The sequence below is a fragment of the Erithacus rubecula genome, assembly GCF_903797595.1.
Source record: "Erithacus rubecula genome assembly, chromosome: 3".
NCBI classification, from domain to species: Eukaryota; Metazoa; Chordata; class Aves; order Passeriformes; family Muscicapidae; genus Erithacus; species Erithacus rubecula.
Window position 1 is genome coordinate 42188739 of NC_136689.1, and position 24039 is coordinate 42212777.

General features: G+C 37.0%; 1 protein-coding gene across 1 annotated transcript in view; it reads left to right on the forward strand.

Moving 5' to 3' along the window:
* Positions 1-3965: 3965 nt before the first annotated feature.
* The window catches only part of ACP3 (acid phosphatase 3), a gene marked incomplete at its 3' end in the record, with an annotated part of 41447 nt that continues 21373 nt past the window's right edge, over positions 3966-24039 (forward strand). Inside the window, exons 1-10 of the mRNA XM_079301886.1 lie at positions 3966-4111; positions 5459-5554; positions 8057-8143; positions 8758-8910; positions 11071-11169; positions 12245-12340; positions 14766-14898; positions 16154-16236; positions 17116-17222; positions 17688-17833. Coding sequence (XP_079158012.1) covers positions 3998-4111; positions 5459-5554; positions 8057-8143; positions 8758-8910; positions 11071-11169; positions 12245-12340; positions 14766-14898; positions 16154-16236; positions 17116-17222; positions 17688-17833 — 1114 coding nt within the window. The 5' untranslated portion in view covers positions 3966-3997. The remainder of the gene's footprint in view (positions 4112-5458; positions 5555-8056; positions 8144-8757; positions 8911-11070; positions 11170-12244; positions 12341-14765; positions 14899-16153; positions 16237-17115; positions 17223-17687; positions 17834-24039) is intronic.

A 24039-nucleotide genomic window follows, 5' to 3' on the forward strand; every position in this document is an offset into this window, starting at 1 on the left:
ACAACTAGGCTGTGTCAGTGGTGTAAAGGCCTCCATCTCCTAGCCATTGCTACTTCTTGCCTTACTTCTTTGCCTTACTTCTTTCCTGAAGTGGCCGTCTGGTTATGGGATACAGCCATCCATCACACTCAAGTAAGGGTACTTGAATTTGTCCACAGAATTTGATAAAATAAGCAATAATGGAATTTTGCATTGCACAAAATTCAGGTTTGTGACTCACTGATGGCTCAAGACCAAAACAAGTACCACCACTCTGTGGAGTACTGACAGCTAAAACCCTTTGTTCTGATAGTATAGAAATAATCTGTTAAAACACAACTACCAAACTGCATCTTAACTGGCAACTCCTCCATGTCAGTGTATTTTATGACCACAAAGTTGATGAGTCATACAGAACTGGAGAGAAAGTGTTCACGTTTGAGCGGAGGGAGTTTTACAGTCCAGCAAAACTCCAGGTTAAGGTGCTGTGCAAACCTAAAGGAAAATATATCCGCAATAAATTAATCAGCTTCTAAACAGTTACTCTGTATTTGCATCAGCATAATGGAGAAGAAGCTGGCCACTGTGCAAAAAACCACAACACTGAATGGCCTGAGAAGAACCACAACTTGTACTCCTTACAAGTCCTGCTGTCTCCTCTTTTCTGCAATTTAAGGAAGGATCAGAGAATATGGGGCAATAAGTGATGTATTCTGTCAGCAAGGACATCAAGCAGCTCTTAAGAGCCCCAGCTACCAGTGAAGATCACTTTATTTGCAGGACAAAGGTACTTCATTTGTTCATATTCATTACAAGCCTTAACCCAACTCCTCAAAGCAGCTGGACATGCTTCTAACTCAGCCTGAAAATGTGCAGAAAAGAGTTTTATTGAATGAGTATTCTTGCATGCCAGCACTGAAATCGTTAACAGAAAATATATATCTGATTGGGGCAAACTCATGTTGAGGCAGGGACAGTATGCCCCTGAGGCAAGGCATGGTGACAAGACATGCCTTTGTTTTCCTAGGCAAGGGACCAAAGAAGCCTATGTTAAGCATTAGCCAAAAAAAGGCAGCTGATTCCTATCTATTTACCTATTAAGCCAGTGGCTTGGAGTTGGATTTTTGTTGTTGTTGTTGTTCTGACTGTTAGTTTATTGCAGCTGAAGAAATGATACTATCACTTTTCTTCATCATTTAACCAAAGTATGTAAGCAGAAGACAAAGACATATACTGTAAACCAGAGCAAACCTTGAACTCTCTTAACACATATGGCCTTGATCTGACTGGAGCTGAGAAAAGAAGATGAGGAAAACTAATGGAAGCAGATGTGGGCATGAAAAGTGTGCAGAAGCCACAGAATCATGACTTCAACACCAGAGGCTGGAATAACAGTCCCACTAAGGAGTTGTTTCAGGCAAGGGTGAATGAGAAGGGGAAGCAGGGTGGACACGTTGAAATCCTCCTCCACCTGCCTCCTTTTCCCCACACTAATTCTACACTGGAGTCTTCTTCTAACACGCTTATAACTGTATCTTCAACCAGTTCTGAGCTTCCCCATTGTCAATGAAGAAGTAGCATCTAAAGCTGCATGTTTAATCCTACCCTGTGTCTACATACCAAGCAGATTTAAACCTACCTTAAAAGTGGAGGGAGGGGGTAAGTGCCACAGCATGGAAAGGATTCTTCATATTGTAATTTGGGGTTAGAGGGTCAGGTTTTTTCTTTGGATTAATAACCTTTCAAACACTATGCTAGCACTCAAACCATTAAACGATTTTAACACACTGGAGCATTGTTAATGAAAATTTGCATTCCCTCAACAATGTCAAAGATCCAGCAGCATCTCTTAACATAGGCTTCAGATACAACAGTACAGAACATAGCACAAAGCTGTACTTTTACTTGCTTACTAATATTACGTTTATCATGATCCCATAAATATTTCATCAAGTTTATTGGGAAGATAAAGGCATATGATCTACACCTCATATATTGCCCTTTGTACTCCCAAGGAAGTTAGAGAGGTACAGTTATTACCTTTATCATTATCTTCTCCTCTTCCATCTTTAGTTGTTGCTTTAACACAGGCTGCAAGCATATTAAAGAAGCAGTTACCTTGACTTTGAAATAGCTATAGTTTACATACCTCTCACCATGGCACAGCACTCTGTTTCATTCTCCCTCTGTGACCTTCAACAGGAACAGAATTAATCAGCATGGTCTACTTGAAAACAATTCCAACCCTTTACATGTCTCACAGAATTAGAAGCATCAAGATCAGATCAAAGGAAGGATCAGCTTTAGCACTAATTTTTTTCACATTTTGTCAATATTTTTACACCAATATTTACATTAATATTTTGACATCCTCAAAGTAATTCTTCCTAGTTACAGAAGTCTCAGATAAAGTGCAATACAATGGATGCTTGAAAATATGAAAGTTAAATCTTCCTGCTCTTGTTGTAATCTGCAGTCCCTCCTAGACATATCTACAGTATATGAAGAACCTGAATGGAGTCTTGCAATTCTGAGATCTTGCCTATTTTTTATGTGCTGGTCTATTTAAAAATCTTGTCTTGCAGAGCAGTGTATTTTAGGAATAGTGTCTAATACCATGTTCGCTAGAAACAGCAAAACACAGACTCCTCAGAGAAGTTTTTGAGGTATGACATGTACAGGGTGTGAATAGCTTTAATCAGGTGACCCATATTTGCCTCCAGGTGCTTCCAAATAAAAGAAAAAAAAATAAAAAGGCATTTTCTTTCTCAATAAATGTGAGTATCTCCCCATACTTTTCTATTTCTGAATCTATTAAAATTTTCAAAGATAAAAGCATAAATGAAAGTGTGACCTCAGGATGTTTCACAGAGGAATCTCTAGCTCTGACAGATGTGAAAGATATATCAATACCTCAGGAAGGAGAATTGATCTCCTTAGACAAGTCTATATCTAATAATCACATGAAAAGTTTTGTTTGTGTCTTAAATTAGCTTGAGATTATATAACCTTTTTGGGTAGCAACATGATAAATTTTTTTCAACTATTTCTTTTACATTCTTACAGATGAGCTTTTGATTAAGATATCACCCCCAACTTTAGCATATTAACAGGACTTTAATTAACACATGAATGGGACTAAACATAGATCAATTACTTGCAAGATCCATTCTGTCTCTCACAATGATGTCTCTGAGTTAGATTTTTTTCTTATTTAAAATGCACTGGAGAAATAACAAAAACAACTCCTGATATATATGCATGCTATAACAATGAGAGTGCAGCAAGAGAAATTTGAAAATTAAAAATTTAACTAACTGTATGAAATTCTGGGGGGAAATTATAGAAAACAGTGTCACATGCTTTTCCACTAGAGACAGAGTCAATCTACTGAAGATATTAAAAGTTCATTCATATATCTTTGTATTTTTTGCAATGAATGTAGGCTTATTCCTCTTGCTTTGCAAAAAAAACCTTCTGTTGCTTATTCCTCCTACAAATCACAGCCAAATCCAGGGAAAATCCAGAGATAGTTTAGAAAAGGACATTTGTTAGCACTGCTCCTTCTAGCCTTCTAGTACAAAGTGTTCAGAGAAGACTGTGAGCACTAGGAATGCAGATGATTTAGTAGGTTTTTGCATATAGTAGGATACCCCCAGTATTTTCATATTTGGGAAGGCTGACTGACCCATAATAAATCCTACTCAAATAATAGAAGGCAACCTCTAGCTCTTTACATTCACCTGCCTTGCCAGGGGGAGGAATTGGAGGGCTCAAAGATTTCACTCCATGCTATATATGGGACACAGAAATTGAGTACCAATGCAAAATACACTTTTCATTTCATGAGTTCCCTGAAAAGCAGGAAACATAGAAGGGCAAAGAGGCAGGAGGAGACAACTTCACAGCCCATTCCCAGATTTCACTAAGCACAAATGACTCCACCCCTCCTAGCCACATATCTACCACAACCAGCCAGGGACCTTGGTGTGCAAAACAGCTGAAAGCTACCCTCAGGATGAGAGCAAGACAGCTGGTCTGTGGAATTTGGAGCCTGTGTTTCATGTTCTGTCTTTTCTGCATCTTTCTTCACCAAACAACAGCTAAAAGAAAACTGAAGTTTGTGTCATTAGTAAGTATGGGCAAATGAAATTTCTTCAGAACCTGTTACTTAATACTTTTCTTGTACTCTAGGGTAGGGAGGAGGGGGCACCTTTTCAAATACCTAAATATTTCCTCTCTATTCAAAATTCAGTATTGCATTGTCCAAAAAAAAAAAAAAAAAAAAAAAAAATCTCAGTTTTAAATAAGATTTTTAAATTTTGTCTCCTTTGCAAAATCCTAGATGAAGTTACTTTCTGGAAGGATATAGAATGCTTATTTTATAGCACTGAGAGAAAAATAACACAGGATTCTGTTTTAAAATGTAAAAGAGGATTTCATAACTAAAGATCAGCTGTGCAAAAATTCTCTTTACTATGGAAGAGTTTCCACTTTTCCAGCGGTTTCAATGGATTAACATGCAAAGTAAATTTCAGTATGAGAAACTCAAACAAGTGTACAATGACATTGAACAAGCAACACAGAAACCAGCACTGTGAAACTAATACTATTTGCAGTGATTATGATGTACCATTTGTTTGCAGGAAGCCTGAATTTTATTCTGAACATCAAACACACATATAAATTATTTTGGTTTTGATTTATTTTCTCCCTGCTTGGATTAAGAAATTTTAAAAAAATTCTGGTGTTACAATTTTAGAGTCATATGGCACATATCTACAGGAATTATGCTGCAAAGCATACAAAGAAAAAAATTGAATAAATTGAATACAAAAATTCAATGTATCTGTATAAATACATCTTTTATCTGAAGTGAAATTGCAAAACAGGTTTAATTTTTCAGAGCAACAGTTTAGCCTGTATTTACATATTAAACAACATTTTTATGGCCTCTTGTCATGAAAAAGCCAACATATGACTTTTTAAGACTGATTTCTGCCATGTAAGAGAACTTCACAGTCAGCCACAGAACTGTTATCTCAAGTAATAGTTTGGGTTTTTCCCTTCTGAATTCCAACTTAGTCATACCAAAATACTAATATTCAAATATTTCTGCAAAATTATTTATATGCATCTGTTCATTTTCTGTTTATTGAATATTATGGTCTATACCTCCTAAAACACATAAAATATCTTTAAAATATAATAGGGTATCCTGTAGTTTTTATAACTTGCAAAAATTTATTTGAGCTAATTTATTCTCAAATGTCAAGAAAAAACCAGTTGTGTTTGTCTAAATAAATTAAACAACAAGAAATGTAGCTATCTATACTTAAGGCAGGCACTATTAATATACTTAGCATCTGTCAGATAGAGTATTCACTGTCATTGCATATTCCTTGTGACTACAATAAATAGTTATAATCACCACAAAAGAAGACCAGTAACACAAAAGCAATTTCATCTGTTTTATCAGGTATTTCGCCATGGTGATCATACTCCACAGGAGATTTTTCCAACTGATAAGCACAAAGAAATTGCAAGACAACAGGGATATGGCCAGCTTACAAAGGTGAGATTTTTTACCTGGGCCAAGAACTGAACTATTGGAAGATTGTGTGTTGATATTTGGTGGTTGGAACATTGCTTCCACAGCCCTTATTAAGTTGCCATTTAAGATCAGCCAAAGAACTTACTAGAAAAATATAGCAACAACACTGACTAATTTTAAATGAAACTGAGTCAGCCTGTTCTGGTCCAGTGTCAGCATATGTTGGGCTTATTGCTTGCAGACTAGGGTCTTCTGGGAGGAGCCAGGCACTGGTGACCATCTCAGCTTACCTGAGACCATGCAGGAAGCTTTAACCATCAGTAGCATAAGGTGATAGTAGTGCTTACAGACACAACCCTCCCTCAACTACTGCTTCCTAACTCATGAACTGTTAAGATCAGTCCTAGCAGTAACTTCTCTCATGCTATGCCCAAGAAAGTTGATTTATAACTGAGCTACTTTAGTGCAGTTGTTTGTGGAATCAGCTGTTGGTAGTAACCAGAAGCAGCTGAAGCTACCACAGGTACTGTGTCTGACAGGTGCTGTGCCTGCCTGGATGTCACTTCTATTAGCTGCCACCTCTTTCAGATGGAGCCAAGGGTGAACTGCACTATCAGACTGTAAGGCAGTACTTGGGCACTGAGTGGTTTTCACCCCACTTCTGCTCCCCTCCCACCAGAAGGACCCACTGTGTCTGCAGAAGCACTTCATTCCTTTTTCCCCAAGATATGTTATTTGGGTGGAAAAAGCTGCTAGTTATCTGCCCAGCACTCAGAACCAGGCAGTCTTCCTGAAGCAGTTTAGAAGTGGCAGAAGTCTGGTTCTCCCAGATAAATGGCTACACACCTCACAGTCTGTCTCCATGTACACCTTATGTCCAGTGGGTCTCTCTCTTAGGGGAAGTTGCCAGGTCTCCACCAAAATCAGAGTAGAACAAACTGCCTGAGGGGTTCCTCTTCCCCCCTGCTCTTAGGAGGCAAAACTGATCTCCAAAGCAAAATCAGGCCCGTTTCTGCTCATGTCAACTCTCTTGAAGAAGCAGGAGTAACAGACCAGATCCACAATCCAGCTGTGACTCAATCATTCCATGTAAACCCTATGCAAGTTCAGCAATCCATGCCAGCTTGCTCCAGGGCATAGAAGACTTCAAGACCCAGGAGTCAGGACTTAACTTGCATATTAGGCAAGTTGGGGCAGAAGCCTAAACCACACATATATCCCAGGAAACTGGATGCACAGCAAGAGAAAGAGGTGATCACATGCACACACAATGAATGTGTTCTGAGTAACTTGGTCTGACCTCATAGCTGACTTGGCTTTGAGCAGGAGGCTGGACTAGAGACTTCCTGAGGCCCCTTTCAGCCTGAATTATCCTCTGGTCCCACAACTTAGAAAATTGCTTTAGGAAGCAATGAGTAATTACTGTACGTAAGATCCCAGTGTACGTAATGATTACATGAGCTAAGTGGAATATATTTAAATTTAGGCCAGGAAACACCAGGTACAAGTAAAAAGATGGCAGTATAGAGACTATTACAGGGACACAGTAATAATGTGATTGTGGTGGAGTCACCATCCCTAGGAGTGTTTAAGGAAAGACTGGAAATGCAACTTATTGCCATGGTCTAGTTGACATGGTGGCATTAGGTAATAGGTTGGACTCAATGATCTCAAAGGTTATTTTCAGCCTAATTCCATGATTCTGTGATTCATATGTCACATGTTCACAAAATTATTTAGGTAAGTGTTCAGCTAAGAGCTACTAAAATGTTGGGACCAGAAAAGCTATTTTCTTATGAGGGTAGAGAATAGTCATCAGTTTAATTTAACACAGAGATAAAGTGACTTGATTCCATTTTATGGATCATTGTTTAACTATGAATAAGATCTGTGATGGTGAATGTTATATTCAAAAGTGTAACGAGATTCAGAGACAAAGTTGGGAACATAGACAAGAATCAAACTTCAAGAATCAAATTTCAGACTGTTGATACTAATTCACTATTGTAGCAAAATGCCTGAAGGCTTGGAGGACTTTTATGTCAAGTCTTCTACTCTGAAAAACTAGATCTTGCCCAGGCTAAAACTGTAGCCCTCACAAGGAATCACTGGTTATACTCTATGGGATTCATATCCTGGACATGCCTTCATGGACAGGTGGCTGCTCTGTCTGCAATCCCAGTTAATCAGCTCTGAGACAGCAATAGAGTAGAAATTAGACAGATGGTGTTGGAACATCTCTATGCCTGCTTTAAGTCTCACTAGCTCAGATAAACATACACATAGCTTTCAATAGAGCAAAATATAAAACTGCCTCCACCAGGACTCATATCTAACATTATCAAATACCACACATGCAGCAACTTTACCACTTTTTTTTCTCATGTTTTCCTTCCTACTTCATATTGAAAAGGAAAAAGGTCTTTATTAAAATAATATCAAATATTACTGCATTTTTTGGTTGTAGGAATGGATGTATAGCACATTTCTTTAGCCTCTTATGCTCTTGTGTTACTTTTACAGCTTGGCATACAACAACAGTATGAGCTTGGCCAGTACATGCGGAGGAGATACTCTCATTTCCTGAGCCTTGTATACAAGCAGTGTGAGGTAAGTACTGGATCTGGGCAGGAAGATGTTTTTCATGGTTGTTAATGGGACTTCCTGGATGCATTAGAGTCTAAACCTGGTGCAGTTGGAGAAAATTTAATACCAATTTAAGTCAATTCCAAAGTATCCCTGAAACTGTGATTCAGCTTTTATTCTGATGGTTAACTGAAAACCGCATGAAAGGTTTTTAGGCTGCACATCAGGTTCAGTTCCCTCACTGCTGTATGGGAGAGCATCTATGTCAAATGCCTCCAATGCTACACTTCCATGTGGAATGCAGGTACAACTCAGTTTTCATTTATGTTCCAGCTTTTCAGTGCACATATGATGTCCCAAAGCCTAGAGGGTCAAATAGAGTCAATCTCATGCTGTCTACTAGGATTCCTAAGATGTTCCTAAATGTTATCATGCTGCAGCTCAGTTGTCCAGAAAAATTTTCTTCCAGCTGCAGTCTTTCTCTCTCCCCCTTCTTTTTTGTAGCCCTCCTTCATGCCACTCTATTTTAATGACAACTTCCCCAGTACCAGCCCCCTTTTTTTCTACCAAGAATATAGTAAACCTAATGGAAGAAATTACCTTCCAAAATGTTTCTTCTTTTATTTTTCTTCCTTCAGATTTATGTTCAAAGCACTGATTGTGATCACACACTTATGAGCGCTCAGGCATGTCTTGCTGGACTTTATCCACCAACACAGGGTCAGATTTGGAACCCCAGAATTCTTTGGCAGCCAATTCCAGTTCATACAGTGCCACTGTCACAAGACAATGTGAGTATAACCTAGGGGCATCTGCTTTCCCTTAATCATCAGTGAAGTAAATAGAATATGAAATGAAGGTGCAGCTAACAGTGCATGGTAAATGCAATGAAGAGTACATCAGTACCAGCATTGTGCAGAAAGGCATAATAAGCTGAATAGAAGTATTGGCAAGAATTCTCACAGAAATGAACTTATATGTCAGAGACACAATCTTAACAAAAGAGGAAGATAAATGGGAGTACTGGGCATAGAGAAAAAGAGTTAATTTATAAGGTGAGTAAATTGCTATAGAAGCAGATTGATCCTAATTTTAACACAAACATTACTTTCTTTGTGTCATACTTAATCATATTAATCTCTCTAGTGCTTCAGTATCACTTAGTCCACAGCCAACAAGAAAAGACAAAAGAAGCATTCTAGGACTTATATTTTGGAGAGAATTGAGTTACAGGATTGTTTTTCATGCACTTCACAGGTCAGTGCATGCACTCAGAGGATTGGTGAAAAAAGCAAAAGGGAAAAGGAAGGAGGACTCAGAGCTTTAAGCATGAGTTCATAGGGCAGTGTATTTATTCATCTCCCTTCCTCAGCTTCTCGCTTTGGAGCTTTAAGGAATCCTGTGGATAGCAGCTCTGTAGCCTGCATATACTTGTCTGAGAAGGAAAAGTGATGCAGCTGACTGGAACTGGAATCTTCTGTGTGTAGAAAATCTATTATAAAAAGTTAAGAAGAAAGGGAGCGTGCAGTATGAGTCCCGGTTTGCATGAGCAAATTTGCACATGTGATGTAAGATAAACTGTGTGGGCTTTACGAGTCTATTCAACACAGTCTGTGGTGCTAAGGGAATCAGGTCTGATAGGTCATGGAGCAATGGTTCTCACCGTGGGGTGATGAGAGCATGAAGAGGGAAGGTATGGATACATGTCTTCCTCTTCACACACACAGCCAGGCACAGAGTCAGGAGCTGCTTCTGACACTGACACAGGTGGGGATATCCCAGCAGACAGTCAGGAATACCTGGCTAGTATCAACAGAGATGGCAAACTCAGCAAGCAGGTGCTGCACCTCACTCACATTTGTTATTCAAACAAATCATAAAGTCATGAACACATGCATAATTTTCATACTTTTTCAACTATTTGTGCTTTAACTTATACATCCTTACTACATATACAGGCTAAACTTGAGACCACATGATCCTACAACACAACTGTCCATCATTTATTGATGAAGTCATGCCTGTTCAGCTATAATTCACAAAACCTTCCTGTCTTGTGAAATACATAGATTGTATTTTTTGAAAGATTGAGGAACTGCTGTGAAGCATTCCAAGCTAATTGTTCCTTCAAAACTCTCAAGTTCTTTTCTAAGTTCTTTTAAAATTGGGACTATATAGATGGGGCTACATTACTGGGAAAAGGACAAAACAACACACTAGAGAAAAACACTAAAAATGTCTCCGTGTCAAATTTTAACTTCTGTTTAAAACTAACACAGAAAACAAGAATAAACTCAATTTAGCTTACATTTATAAATATATATAAATGAAATAAAAAGTTCTTAAGTTATTCCAGTCATATGTAACCTTAAACCTTCATATATCTTAGATTAATTAAAGACAAAACCGAGTTACAGAAAGTTCACAGATTTCTGCAATTTAGCTGAACTGTGCTACAATTTAGCTGAATTGTTTCTAAAATTTAAATGAAGCTGTATTAAATAGACTCAATACAGCTGAGTTTGCACAAAGACTCCTATTGCAGTCCAGCTGCTGCTTGGTAATTTGTTGTAAGAATGTGATGGTGTGTTTAAAGAAAGACTGAACAAAATGAATGAAATCATTCCTGGAGAAGCTAAGAACAAAGGAGTTCATGAGGGCTGGTCTTAGTCTTTTGTCAAAGGACAAATTTCATCTTGTATAAATGAATCCTTTAACTTTGAACTACTGCAACTATTACTCCTCTGAACATTTAAAGATTATTTTGTATGTAGTCATCAGTATGACTCCCAGAGTCCTGAAGATGAATATCCTTGAAACTACATTCCCAAATTATTTTTCAGCTTGTCCTAGCTAGTGCAGCCAATCAGAACAGCAGTCCTGCAAGGATATATTGAATTGCAGAACAAGATGCACCTTGCCTAACTAGGATTTTGCAATTTTCTTTCCAGTTGCTATACCTACCTTTCTCACACTGCCCAAAACACAAGGAGCTTCTGAGAGAAACCTTTGCAACAAGGGATTTCCAAAGGCAATTCAAGCATTATAAGGTGAAGTATTTTAAGTTCTGGAAATCTAGTTAAAGTGTATCGCTTCTTTAATATCATCTAACACATAGGTTTAAAAAATAGCAGTTAATATGCTCCTTTCAGATCTCTAATCTTCATAGTGGGCGTAGACAACATACCCAAAAAACAATTACAACATTACAGATCCAGCTGCACTGGGCTATTCTCAACAATTGAAAATGTCAAGTCATAGATAAGATAAATTATTGACCTATTTGCAAAAATTTAGTTTCTAGTAGACTAGACCAAAAAAAAAAACCAACAACCTGAGATAAAATCTGTGTCAATACCTCTCTCTGTTTACTCCCATGTAAAGCAACTCCTCTGACATCTCTGCCTATATATCTTTGTGAGTTCAGATTAATTTTCTCAGCTCAATTTCCCAGAATTTCTTTAGCAGTCTCAGTGTTTTCCTCAAGTACATATTCATGTTTCCCACCCAAAACCTTAATTTAGGTGTTCTCTTATGTTTTGTGCTTGTCTTCATATGGTATCCTTTACTTTCTTTCTTCACCATCAAAACCTTGTTTGACTATATAATCACGTTTGTTCTGCTGCAACCTTCTCCTTCACACATGTATTCAAAAGGACACTATGAACCTCACCTGTTATTCTATTATCTTTCACCACTGACCTCAATCATCCACCTGTGGATCTGCATCTGGGTATTATGTGCAAGTAAATCACAATTCCCATTTAATCAAATTTAAATCATACCTCTTCTTCCCCTGAGTACCAACATCAGAATAATTCTGTTTATCACAATTCTTTTAAGCCCTTTTTGGATTTCTGCCAGACTTCATCATATATCTGTGTTCCCTCTACTTCCTTCTAAACACTTCTACCAAGCATAAACTTCAAATCTGAACTAACATGACCAACCTTGTCTAAATGAATAGGCCAAATTCTCTTACATCTAGGCAATGGTTCATTGGTTAAGTGTGAAATGCAAAGACTGTCTTCTTTCTAAAAACTCCTATGTACTAGTATGGCAATGTGTAGAAATCACGTAAAAGAGCCGTCGCTACTACAAGTTTGGGGTTTTTTTGTATTCCAGCAATTCCTCAAGTTTTTAGCCACTCATACAGGATACCCATTGAAGAAGTTGACTTCTGAAAGGATATGGAAGCTCTCTGACACTTTACAATATGAGGTAAATAGAATCATGGAATCATTGAGGTTGGAAAAGATCTTTGAGTCCAATAGAAATTCTAACACTTCTTTCAACCTGGGATTTTTATTTGGTTTGTTTATTTATTTTAAGTCATAAAAAAAATTGTAGATCTGTGTTTCAGAATTTTTTTAAACACTGACTATTTTAAGTTTCTTTCCCAGAAACCCTCATTTAACATCAATTTACAGCTAAAAATCCTGTAAACACTCTGTGTGAGGTTGCTGTGGGTCATCCAGAACTATATGGAACACAAACTAATGGACTTTCATATTCATATTTCATATTCAAGATCCAGTCAGTGACTGCATATGGAGAATTAGGCAAAAGCATACATTTGGATAAAATTTTCTTGTAACTCCTCCAGCCCCCACTAGGAGATACACAGGGATAAAAATATGTTGCTGGCAAAGAAACATAAGCATCCTTCCATGATGATTTTATGCAAATTGTATAAGTAAGTCATTATTTGTACATGGCCAGTAGTGGACAGAGTATTTTCAGGAATTAAGCAGCCATTGGAATGACACAAATTGCTATTTGTGCAAGTCTGGGAGCTTGTACTAAGCAAAGGTACCAGATATATCACAAAAAAAACATGGTTTTTATAACAAAAGGGATATTGTGGTGCCAAATGGGCATGGTTGTCTGGGTTCCACAGTCTGGAAATGTCATGATTTGAAAAAATCCTGACTGCCTTTAATTTAGCAGGAAGTCCCACTTCAAAGTCTAGACTTACCTCATCTGACACAACTGAAAATTGCAGTCTTGTGTTAAAAAGTTATTTTTGAAGGCAGCTTTTGCTACACTTTCATGCATAACTATTTATAAATTTAAATATGAATGTTAAATTGGTCATCAGTACTGGGATATTAGGAAGGGAGTTTTAAGGTGGATTTCAGAAGCAACATGTAATATTTTTTTTTAGCGTATGATGCTAATGAGCTCACCTTCATTCCTGAAGTTTCTGCAAAAATCCAACTTTGATCAAAGCAGACTTGAATAGAATGTTAGCCAGGGCCTTAAGTCAAATGAAATGTTAACATGTTGGGACATCTCACTGTAATTTCAGTGAGGTCACCCTTCCATGTTTTCTAAATGCAGGATCACAACTTTCTATTTCAATAGTTTCTAATTCAGAGAACCTGTGTCACAAGACAAATATGCAAAACCCACTGCTCCCATCAAAAATCTAGCTAAACACTGGAATTTAAAAAAAAAAAAAAAAAAAAAAAAAAGTGTTTTTCCTTTTAGTGTCAAATTTTATGAGCCTTGGTCTCTGATACTACTGACTAAGGACTCTGAGGGTATCAATTAAGACATCTGCCATAAAACCCTCTCTCATTTTTTCAAGCATACAGGGAGAGTGTTCTTATATAGCTTTTTTTAATACAATTCATGAAACTACAGCAGCACACGTCTCTGTATTTTGTTACTTACAGCTAAGTTTTATCTGACTTTCAGATAACTTGGAGACTGAGGTGTTTGCTTGCCTACAGACTGTCTTAAATAGCATGCAACCAGCCAATTCTTTCCTCAAGACTTCTATCACATTTATCAAACAAGAAATGGAAAACATTGTGATCTGAGCTGGTTTAACCCAGCATGTTCTATTGTTTTCTTGTTTAAACAAAACCTTAAAGTAGTTGACATTTTCCTTTGAGCTCACTTGTTACAAGAACACTCCTTCTGGTGAGCTCAGTCCAAAGGTTACATTGCTCTAAAGGAAATTTACTGACCTTACTTAAACAGAAATTCAGAGTAGAGCATATCAGGAGTGTTGTGCATATCTTCCCTTCTCACAGTTGTGATCACTAATCTACCTTGGAGTGCATCCCTAAGGAAAGATTGATCCATTCCACTTTAGCTTCAGGTCTGTGATAGTATCTAACAGACCATAATAGGTACAAATTTCATTTATATCTCACCCTTATCTATCTACCCCATACTTGGGTACATCCATACTACAGCTACACATATTCCTATCTGATCCCTGTATTACTCTTACACCTGAGAGCTACCAAAATAAATAAATATTGATGTTTATATAGGATTTGTTTCAATAAAACTACATCCCAGCACATGACTGAAAAAGTCATATAGTGATTTTGTTTCTCACCTGACAACATTAAAAAATGGAATTTGATTTTTGCATAATTTTTAGTATTATATTTCCTCTTCTTGTTGAACACTGCCCTTCAAATTTCTTTTAAGCACTATGATGCTATAAATAGGAATGCTACAGCAATCTAAATGCAAAATACAGTCATCATTTTATTACAATGAGAAAATGTTACTGGAGTGAAATATTCAGAATTTGTTCTGAGAAGTATTTTGTGCCAGAATAAATAACAGCGAGAAGTAGGAATCAGTAAGAAAATCACTATTTTTTCTTTCTTTACTATAGGATACCAACAATTACACTTTACCTGTTTGGGCTACTCATGGTGTCAGGACCAAGCTGATAAAACTGTCAGAATTGTTATTGCAGGCGGAATTTGGGTTCCACAAACAAATGCAAAAATCACGTTTGCAGGGAGGTAAGATGAATTCTTACTCCATTTAAAAGCAGAAGTAGGATGGGGAAGAAGAAAGGGTATATGGCAAACATTGCTGCTGATTCCACAGTAGAATGGTGAAATATCCATTGTGGGGATATTGATGGGAAGCACTGAAAGATTTTGATCAATGGGGAGGGAGATGGTGAGCATATGAATCATGACTATCCTAATTAGCATTATCATCGAGGTATCATTTAGAGTACACTCTATAAGAAATTCAATATAACATACAAATTCTTATCAAATTGAATCAAGTCTGAACTTAGTGTAAGCATCCATGTGTAACTTACTTTAAAAATATATTATTTGTATTAATGTCTAGAATGGAGACTTTGCTGCCTAACAGTCTTCATATTCCACTACTGAGAGTCCTAAAATGAGATTATTAAATTGCTTCTAAACCTTACTCTGCTCAGAAAACAGTGGTTGAAATTTGAAAACATTTTGTACCTTTTTAATCACTCATTCTCCTCCATTCATCCACTGTCATCTTTTGAGCCTCCTTTTTGTTTTATATGGGTCAGGCAGGATCTGTGAGCTGGAAGACAAGTAAACATATAAGCATGAATCAATTTGTTGCATTTTTCAAAGCTCCAACTAGCAAAACTTGGCACAAAGTTCAAATCTCTGCTATTGCTTTACTAACAACTGCTATTAAAAATGTGCCAGAAGCTAAAGACTAATTCTGTCTAATTTGCTAGCTGGTACAATTCTACTTTTAGGATTTTAATTTGTCGACATGCCAACCTTATATTAACATACTAGCATAGCCATTGATTTAAATCATGTAGTTTGTCTTACAATTTTTAAGTAGTTAACATTAACGAAATACAGAGAACCACACAATTTATAAAGCCCCAGAGGCCAGAGGATATGCTCTTTCTTTTTTCTCTGGAAAGCAGGAAATCAATCAAGCTGCACACACAATGGGGATAGTATTCATTACTGTGCTCTTCTTGCACTGTTCTGCTGGCACAAAGTGACTGTGAGTGCTCTGTTTGAAGCTGTTGAGGCTATTATGGATCCCCAAAACATTTTACCCAGAAGTAAAATAGGCCCACTGTTCATTTGAAAGATACTGTCACTATTAATCAAGGTGCTCTGCACAAATTGCCAATTAAGTCAATTGAATAAATCTGGTGCATTTAGTGACGGATTGCTAAAATGGCAACAACAGATACAGATGTTAACACAAGCATCTCTTTCATTGTCCCTGCTTCCCCATCTTTTTCAGGTACTCTTTTAAAAACTATTCTAAAGCATATCTTAGATGCTAGAAAGCCTTCATACCATCAAAAAATGGTTATGTATTCCACGGTGAGTGCTTTCTGTTTCTCTTGTGTTTCCTTTCTACTGTTATTAAATGCAGTGAAAGCCATAAAAATATATTTCCCTCATAAAATACAGCTACAAGCTTTTTTTTTGTTTGGTTAACCTTAAATATATTCAGGGTTTAAAATTTTTTTAATGAACAGATACTACTTTAAAACCTGAAGCATTCAATTTTCCACTTCACATCGTGGTTTTTTCATTGTAATAATGTTTTGATTGAGCAGGGAACTGGAAACACCATGCCTCATGTTTTAGTAGACCTGGACCACAAAGTTAATTTAAAGTAAAATCTCCTTTTTCCTCTATCTTTTCAAGTGCAAATTGGAAAAATAAAATAATAAAAAAAAAAGTTACAGCTATTTTAGAAGGCCTTATGAAGACAGTTACTCAATTGTGATCTTATAGTTTTGTTTATAATGTGCAAATGTTGTCATTGGAGGAAGAAATTTTTGGATTGCTCTCACTAAAAAGTTTCTGCTTCTAAACTGCAGCTATATAATGACCTATTGGGTATATATCAGCTAAAGAGCTTACTGATCTGATCTCAAATACTGATTACTTAACAGGCAAAACTACTAGTTTTATTAAAAGTTTTAACAGCTCCTATTCATTTTGTAAGAGCTGCAAGTTACTAAGACTTCTTAAATATTTACATATATATATACTTTATACATGCAGCACTTCAGTTTATATAGCCATAAAGGGACAATATTTGCTCAGCAGTACAGAGGGCAAGTATTAATGAGGCCACACAAGTAATGTTACTGCTGAGTGGACAGATAATGTGCAGGAAATATTATTAAATAATAGGTTCATGCAATCTTTTTCAGTAGACCTTTAATTAAAGGTTTCCTCTGTTCACAGCATGCAGCAACCATTGCTGCCTTACAGATGGCACTCAATGTCTTCAATGGAAAATTGCCTCCCCATAGTGCCTGTCATTTTTTTGAACTTTACCAGGAAAAAAATGGGCAAGTATCTGCAAGCTATACTGCTAATATGTACTTTTCCTGAAAAGAAATTTTCTGATACCCAGGACTAATTAAACTGGATATATAAGGAAAACATTGCACATTGATTTAAATCACTATAATTGCATTCAGTTTAGTAGTCAGTAGCACAATAAGCTTGAAAAAACATTTATTTATTTGTTTGTTTGTTTATTTATTTATTTGTTACAGTTATGAGAGGTTGTACTCCGTCTTTTTATCTATATAACTCCTTAGCAAAGACAGCAAACTACATGCAAATTGTTGTTGACCCCTCATTGCTCAAAAAGTTCTCTTCAGAGTACTAATTATATTAGTAAATCATAAAGATATTAACATTAAACAACCTGGCTAAAAGTTTGTCCCAAGTACAATAACTGCAGCATGGGAAGGCTGTGTGGTTTTGCACACCTAACTTTGTTTTGACCCTTCTGTATTTTGAAACAGGCAATACACCATAGAGATGTACTACAGGAATAATTCTATGAGGGAGCCTCACCCCCTCACTCTCCCTGGCTGCAAATTTCGCTGTCCCCTGGAGAGATTTACTCATCTGGTCTCTCCCATCCTTGTACCCTATTGGACAAGAGAATGTAGAATGTAGGACATCAAAGGAGGTAAGCTAAGTGCTTTGGGCACATGTACCCAGAAGTAAAGTCAGGATTACATCTTAAGCCAGCAGCTCATTTGAAGTGACAATCATTTTCATAAGGGTCTGCTCTGAAATGAAAAATACGCAGATCCAGGAAAAGAGAATTGTACCCATGGCTGTCATTTCTACTTCATCAAAATATTAATCTGTTCCAGACCAACTTTCTGGTGAAAGGAAATCAATGGTGATCTGGCCTTACAATGCTGCTTTTCATGTGGGGTTTTTTGTCTTGATTTCATTTAGTACAGCAAAAAACACTTTCAGTTACTGAAGAAGTACATGTAAATGCACTGACCTACAGCAGACACCTTTTCTTCTCTAACTGCAGAGTATTTGCCCCAGCTGATTAACAACAGCCAACAATTATGCATTTTCTTAAGTTTAGAAGACATTCAGAGATCAAAACAGGTGAATGTTGAATTGTACCCTATATTGGTACTCATCAGAATGTCAAACATATACAGACACGCATGGTTAAACAAACTCATTCTCTCATAGGTTGTCTGTATTACCATATTGGGATGTTTAAATTTCCATTTTGACCACTTATGATATTCAGTTTTGCAGAATGAGGGAACAGGAAGGCAGAAAATGACATTGTTGGTTTTTTATCTTTCTCTATATTACTTAAGGGAAATGAAAAGCTAAGAAACCTCCCTTTTCTAATGTTCAAATACTGTACCCAACATTAAAAAATCCCATATGGCTTTCTGAATCACTGATCTCAAGAAGAAGTTGAATCGTCAGAGATTTTAAGAATACAGAGCAGCCAACTCATCTGGTTGAAAATAATTTCCTGTTAAATATCTTGAATCCATTAAAAGAGTGGAGATAGTCTGGCCAGAATAAATGAAAAATTAGCAAGTAATGATTCACTAAACAAAATTTCTTCACTGTAGTCATTGCTTACAAATTCTCAGGAAATATTTCAGGAAATTACCACATTTAATTGCAAAAGGTAATTTGGTAGAGGAAGGGGAGGTTGTTTGTGATGAGTTTTTTTTCAAGCCACACTACTAATACAGTCATGGAAGATATTAATAAATACTTCATGTTTATGCTGTGGTGCTTAATAACCTAAGATTTGTGGAAATTAATCCCCCTTCTTTACAAAGTAAACTGTGCAACTGATCAGATAAATAAATGAAAAAATCTATCATATGTCACAATTTTACAAAAATAAAGACACAAATTAAGCCTTTAAGTTTAACACAAAGGCTATACTTTGTTTCAATCCTCAAATTTAGCTGAAGTAGATGATGTTTTATACCAAATCCAGTGTCACTGCTTTCATTAGCAATCCTGAGTGCTGAAAACGCATATGGACCACAAAAGAGGTTACAAACAAACCTGATACTCCAATAAAAATATTTTCCATATTGTCATATCAAAATGTGACACTTTCTACTATTTTATCCTGGTTCAGAATGGATCTGTTGGGGTCATATCCTAATTTTTTTGACTATAGCAGGAAACATTAATTTCATTTTTCCTGCAGGCAGTTTTAAACTCTCTGTTTACATGAGTGGAACCTGGGAAAAGGCCAAGGCACACTGATCCACAGGCTGCACAGTGCAGCACGCTGACCTGTGCTAAACCACTGTGCACTACCAATTCTCAGAGAATGCAGACAGCCTGGAACAGCTGACTTTTAACACCAGGAAGCTAAATTAAGGAGAAGAGTGATGCAAAGGTCACAATTACACTTGACACAACTGCAAAATCCCTGATTTCAGCTGTTTCCAACCCTGTCAGAAATCATCTTAACTACTTTTCTTTGCTAATGCAAAGTAGTTATGTCATTAACTTGATTAAACATGTATGAGGGCATTTTATGAAGCTCACTCATAAATGTGATTTTTTTTTAAATCCAGGAGTGTGACTGAGCTCAAAAGTGTAATTTGTGTAGATAGCTATTCTACAGGGATACTCCAGTTTGCAAACACATAAATGTTTCTATAAAAATCTTAATTGAAGTTTTATAGAGAGGATTTATGTTCCCACTACAAGGAAATAAAGGGGTTAGGCAAGTATTGTTATTATAGGTCACACAATACAATAGCAGTGTTTCAAGGTGATTTAAATCAGAGTTGAGCTCCTCCATACCTCAATGACCATAGGCTAAAACACAGGAAATTAATAAAGCTCAGTACATTTGGGAAGGAGGTAAAACTATGAGCTGTCCCTGCGTCCTTTTTGCTGCTCAAGAAGATTTCATCATGGATTGACTCAACATTTCAACAGATTTTTCTAAGTCCCATCAAAACAGGAGCAAATGTGTTAACTCCTCTCCACTTAGTCTGAATTGCTTACTTGTTGAGGTACTTACTAACAAGTTTACCATGTTTTTGGAGAATGTCACATGCTAAGACTGCATCTCTCTTTTTGTCTTACCTTTAGGTGTTCCCTCCACTATCTTCAGCGTGGTTCATTTTACAAAAAAAACTCTTCCCCCACTGTGATATGACTGTGGTCCAATATTTCTCTTTAAATTCCATCAGCATGACCAACTGAATCTCCTGATCTCTATCAAAAGAAAACATTCCTTAATACTATAAATAAAAACCATAGAAAGCAGGGACTTATTCTTCATAAATATTTGCTTTACTTTATCACCTGGTAAAACCCAAGTGCAATATGAAACCAGTGGAATTTTTCAACACCTATTCTTTCCAGAGGGACTTTATCAGAACTAATTCAACTATGCAATTATAGTTAGAGTATTTTGAAGGGCTAGAGCCTTGCTTTACAGCAAAAATGGGAAACACCTCTGAAGCAGTATTGCCTTCTTTTGAAGAATGAAACAAGAACTTCCAGAACTGGTGATGGAAGCAGTGTTTCAAATGGATACCCCAAAAGAAGGAGTCATTCCACTGTCCTAAGACTTGGGTTTTTTTTAAGAAGTAATGAATCATTTTACACAAACAAATATCAGAAGCTACAAGAATTAGGATAATACCTGCTTACTTACCTAAAAGATGTCTTTCTTTTTTTTTTCTCTGCCTTTTACATGCACAAATATCCCATCTCTACAAAGAAGGAAGATGAGACTTAGGGAAAACTTGGACTGTGAATCTAGACATAAAAGGGGCCTAAAACCAGCCAGACTAGCTACCACGAAGACCTACCAACAACTGGTTGACCCAACAAGGCTTTCAGATATTTTGTCAAAAAAGGCAGCAAGACCAAGAAAAGAAGAAAAATAATTTTTCATTCCAAGCAGTTTTTTTTAACACTTTCCTTTTGTTATGTTACCTTGATTGTGTGTTCTGATCTGATCATATAAAATCTGTTCTCCTAGGAAATCTGTAACAGCATCTCTATTCTCGACATGAACAACAAAATGGCAATACAAAATAAAAAAATTCAGAGCTGCATGCTCATTAAAACATGCAAAACATTGGGTAATCCTTCACTAGTTACATTTTCTAATATCACTATTGCAAGAACAGCTTTTGGTATTACTACAAAAGCTACAAAAGCAAACAATCAGATGCAACTAAATTCTGAAAACGTGGACACGTCTTTGCTTGAAGAACTAGGATTTCTTTTTTTTTTTTTTTTGTTTTCTCACAGTGGATAGGAACTTTTGTCAACAGCCTTATGGCCCACAGGTAATTTCATAGAGAGCTGATGCAAAAAATTTCAACATTCTGGCTTCCTTTCCTCAGATCAGGCTTTTAAAATGGATGCTAAACCTATGAAAAGTATATTCCTTACAGCATAAACAGGTAACTGCCACTCTACTGTGGGAGTCCAGGGTTTTTCCCTGGCTCCTTTGAGGGTGCAAAAACCCCCCTGGCAGACCCCTCAGAGACCCCCGAGTGCTGCCCAGGAGCTGCAGGGGCTGGATTTGGCTCCTTGGGAGAATCTGCCCACATTGAGAGAAGAGACACAGAAAATAATGATGAGTAGAGTGTAAATTAGAATGTTAGAACGTAGATAAATAGGTTTTCTTGAATGTTTATGATAAGGGACACGTGGCCAAGATGGATAATTTGGGGGGTGGACACCTTTTCCTCCTTCTTCTCCATGTCATCCATGTTGGGTGACACGTTGGCACTCTTGGATTGGTTGGGGTCAGGGCTGGACCATTTAATAAAATTGTATTGTATTGTATTGGTAAAATTTTGTAAACATGTAATACGTAGTACTGACTATATAAGATAAGCCCTGCCTTCACCAGGCAGATTCCACCATGGATGCCAGGCTGAGCAGACCACTGCTGGCCAGGCAAAAGGTCCCAGAGATAAGAAATAATAAACAGTCCTTGGGAAAAGAGAAAACCGTCTCCTGCAGTTTCTCTTCAGCAGCTTCGGGGAAAACCAGGGTTTGAACCACCTTCGTGTCCCTCTGGGGTGATCTTGGGGCAGAGGAGGAAACCCAGACTGGGACACTCCACAAGCTAAAAATGAATAAAAATAATAAAAAGATCCCTTTTCCTTCCAAGAAGAATCTAAGTTTCAGAATTCTCACTGTAAATGTCTATTTTCAGCAGGTCCTAGTTTCTGTTCTTCTTAAGCCACCATAGGAAATACAGCTCGCCAGGAAAGCTGTAGTTAGATTTCCAGTCAAAACAAGAAACCTCTTTTACCATAGCATCCAAATAATGGCAAAAATGTTTTCTGACAACATGAGACAAACAATTCTACCTGTTTCTTAATGCAAAGAAGAGCAAGCATATTTATTCTGTATTACTTTAATGTCCTATAATGGGCACCAGAAGAAAGTCTGCCCAGGTCTGGCAGCCTTCACAGGAAAGCTTGTGCAAGCTCTTTAAATTATTCATCTCAAAACTGTGCTGATCATCACACCTCCCTTCTTAAGAAATAATTTTTAAAAAACCTGCTAGACGAAAGCAAATAGAAAGGAAAAGCCAAAACTCCATCTTTATTGCTGTTAGGCTTCTAACAGATTGCAGCCTTGGCTGTCAAAACCAAATTTCTAGGCACTTCCTCTTCTCAACCTCTTCCTGTTTCTTCTGTTTTTGAACTTGTGCCAAATTATGGTGCTTGAGTTGCTTTCAATGTTTCATTTGCCAGATGTTTAGAAGTGAAAGTTCAAGAGCTGTAAAGGGTAAGTTTCATGCTTCTCCCATCAAAGGTAAGGGTAAATTTTCTGTTGGGCTCCTGAATTGGACAATGCTCAGTTAGAAAATGTGGTAGAGACCTGAGACACTCTTCATTATTCTCTTTAGTCTCCAGGTCCCAGTTCCTCCCCTCCTTCCTAACCCAAACCCATATCTCAAAACTTCCAAAACCACATGAAAACTCTTAGTCTGGTATGGGGGATCATGGACCTGGATACACCCTGGCCTCAGCACTGCAGTTCAGTTATGGAAGTGCATCCTATGTGAGGTCACTTCTTACAGTACAGCAATATAATGTCCCCCTTTCCCATCATATGTTCAGACAATGTCTTCTTTCATGCTACATGCTCCAATGCATATATCTTGAATAATCTAATTTCTGATGAGAAAAATAAATTTCAAATTTAATTTAAAATGAAGACACTTCTAAATTATTTTATTCCCCATGTTCCTATTGAACAGAAACCCGGTCACACACATTCTTTGCAATATTTTTTGTTCTTAAGACTATCACTGTAGAAACACAGAAAGGAAGATTTCTTTATTCCTCGCTGACTCAAGAGGGAAAATAAGCATCAGTGTTTATAAAGGCTGGAACATAAAAAACAGAACTATGTTAGGAATATAAATTGGGATGTCAGTGAATGAATAACAAACTGCCCTAAATTATGTTTTCCTACAACTTCATCAGCTGACTTAATTTGAAAAATCTGTCTTACAGTCCTTTGCAGGCATGAAGTCATAAACAGGTTCATTTCAGTTCTTCTTAAAGAAGGAGGGAGTCAAAATGAGTTAAAAACCCATACAGTTTGGCTTTTGAATTATTTAGATTGTTTATTGTAAAAATATGTTGCAAAAGCAGGATCACCTGTATATGCAGCTCCCTTCACAAACAATGCCTAAACAGACCAGTCATACTTTAAAGAAGACTTGCTTCCATAACCTGAGTAGTCATAGATGCTGTAATATAGCTGGATATAACTTATGATCATTATTTTCCTTTCATATGCTGAAGCAGTGTCAGCAAAATGGAGAATAAACAACAGAAAAGCAACAGT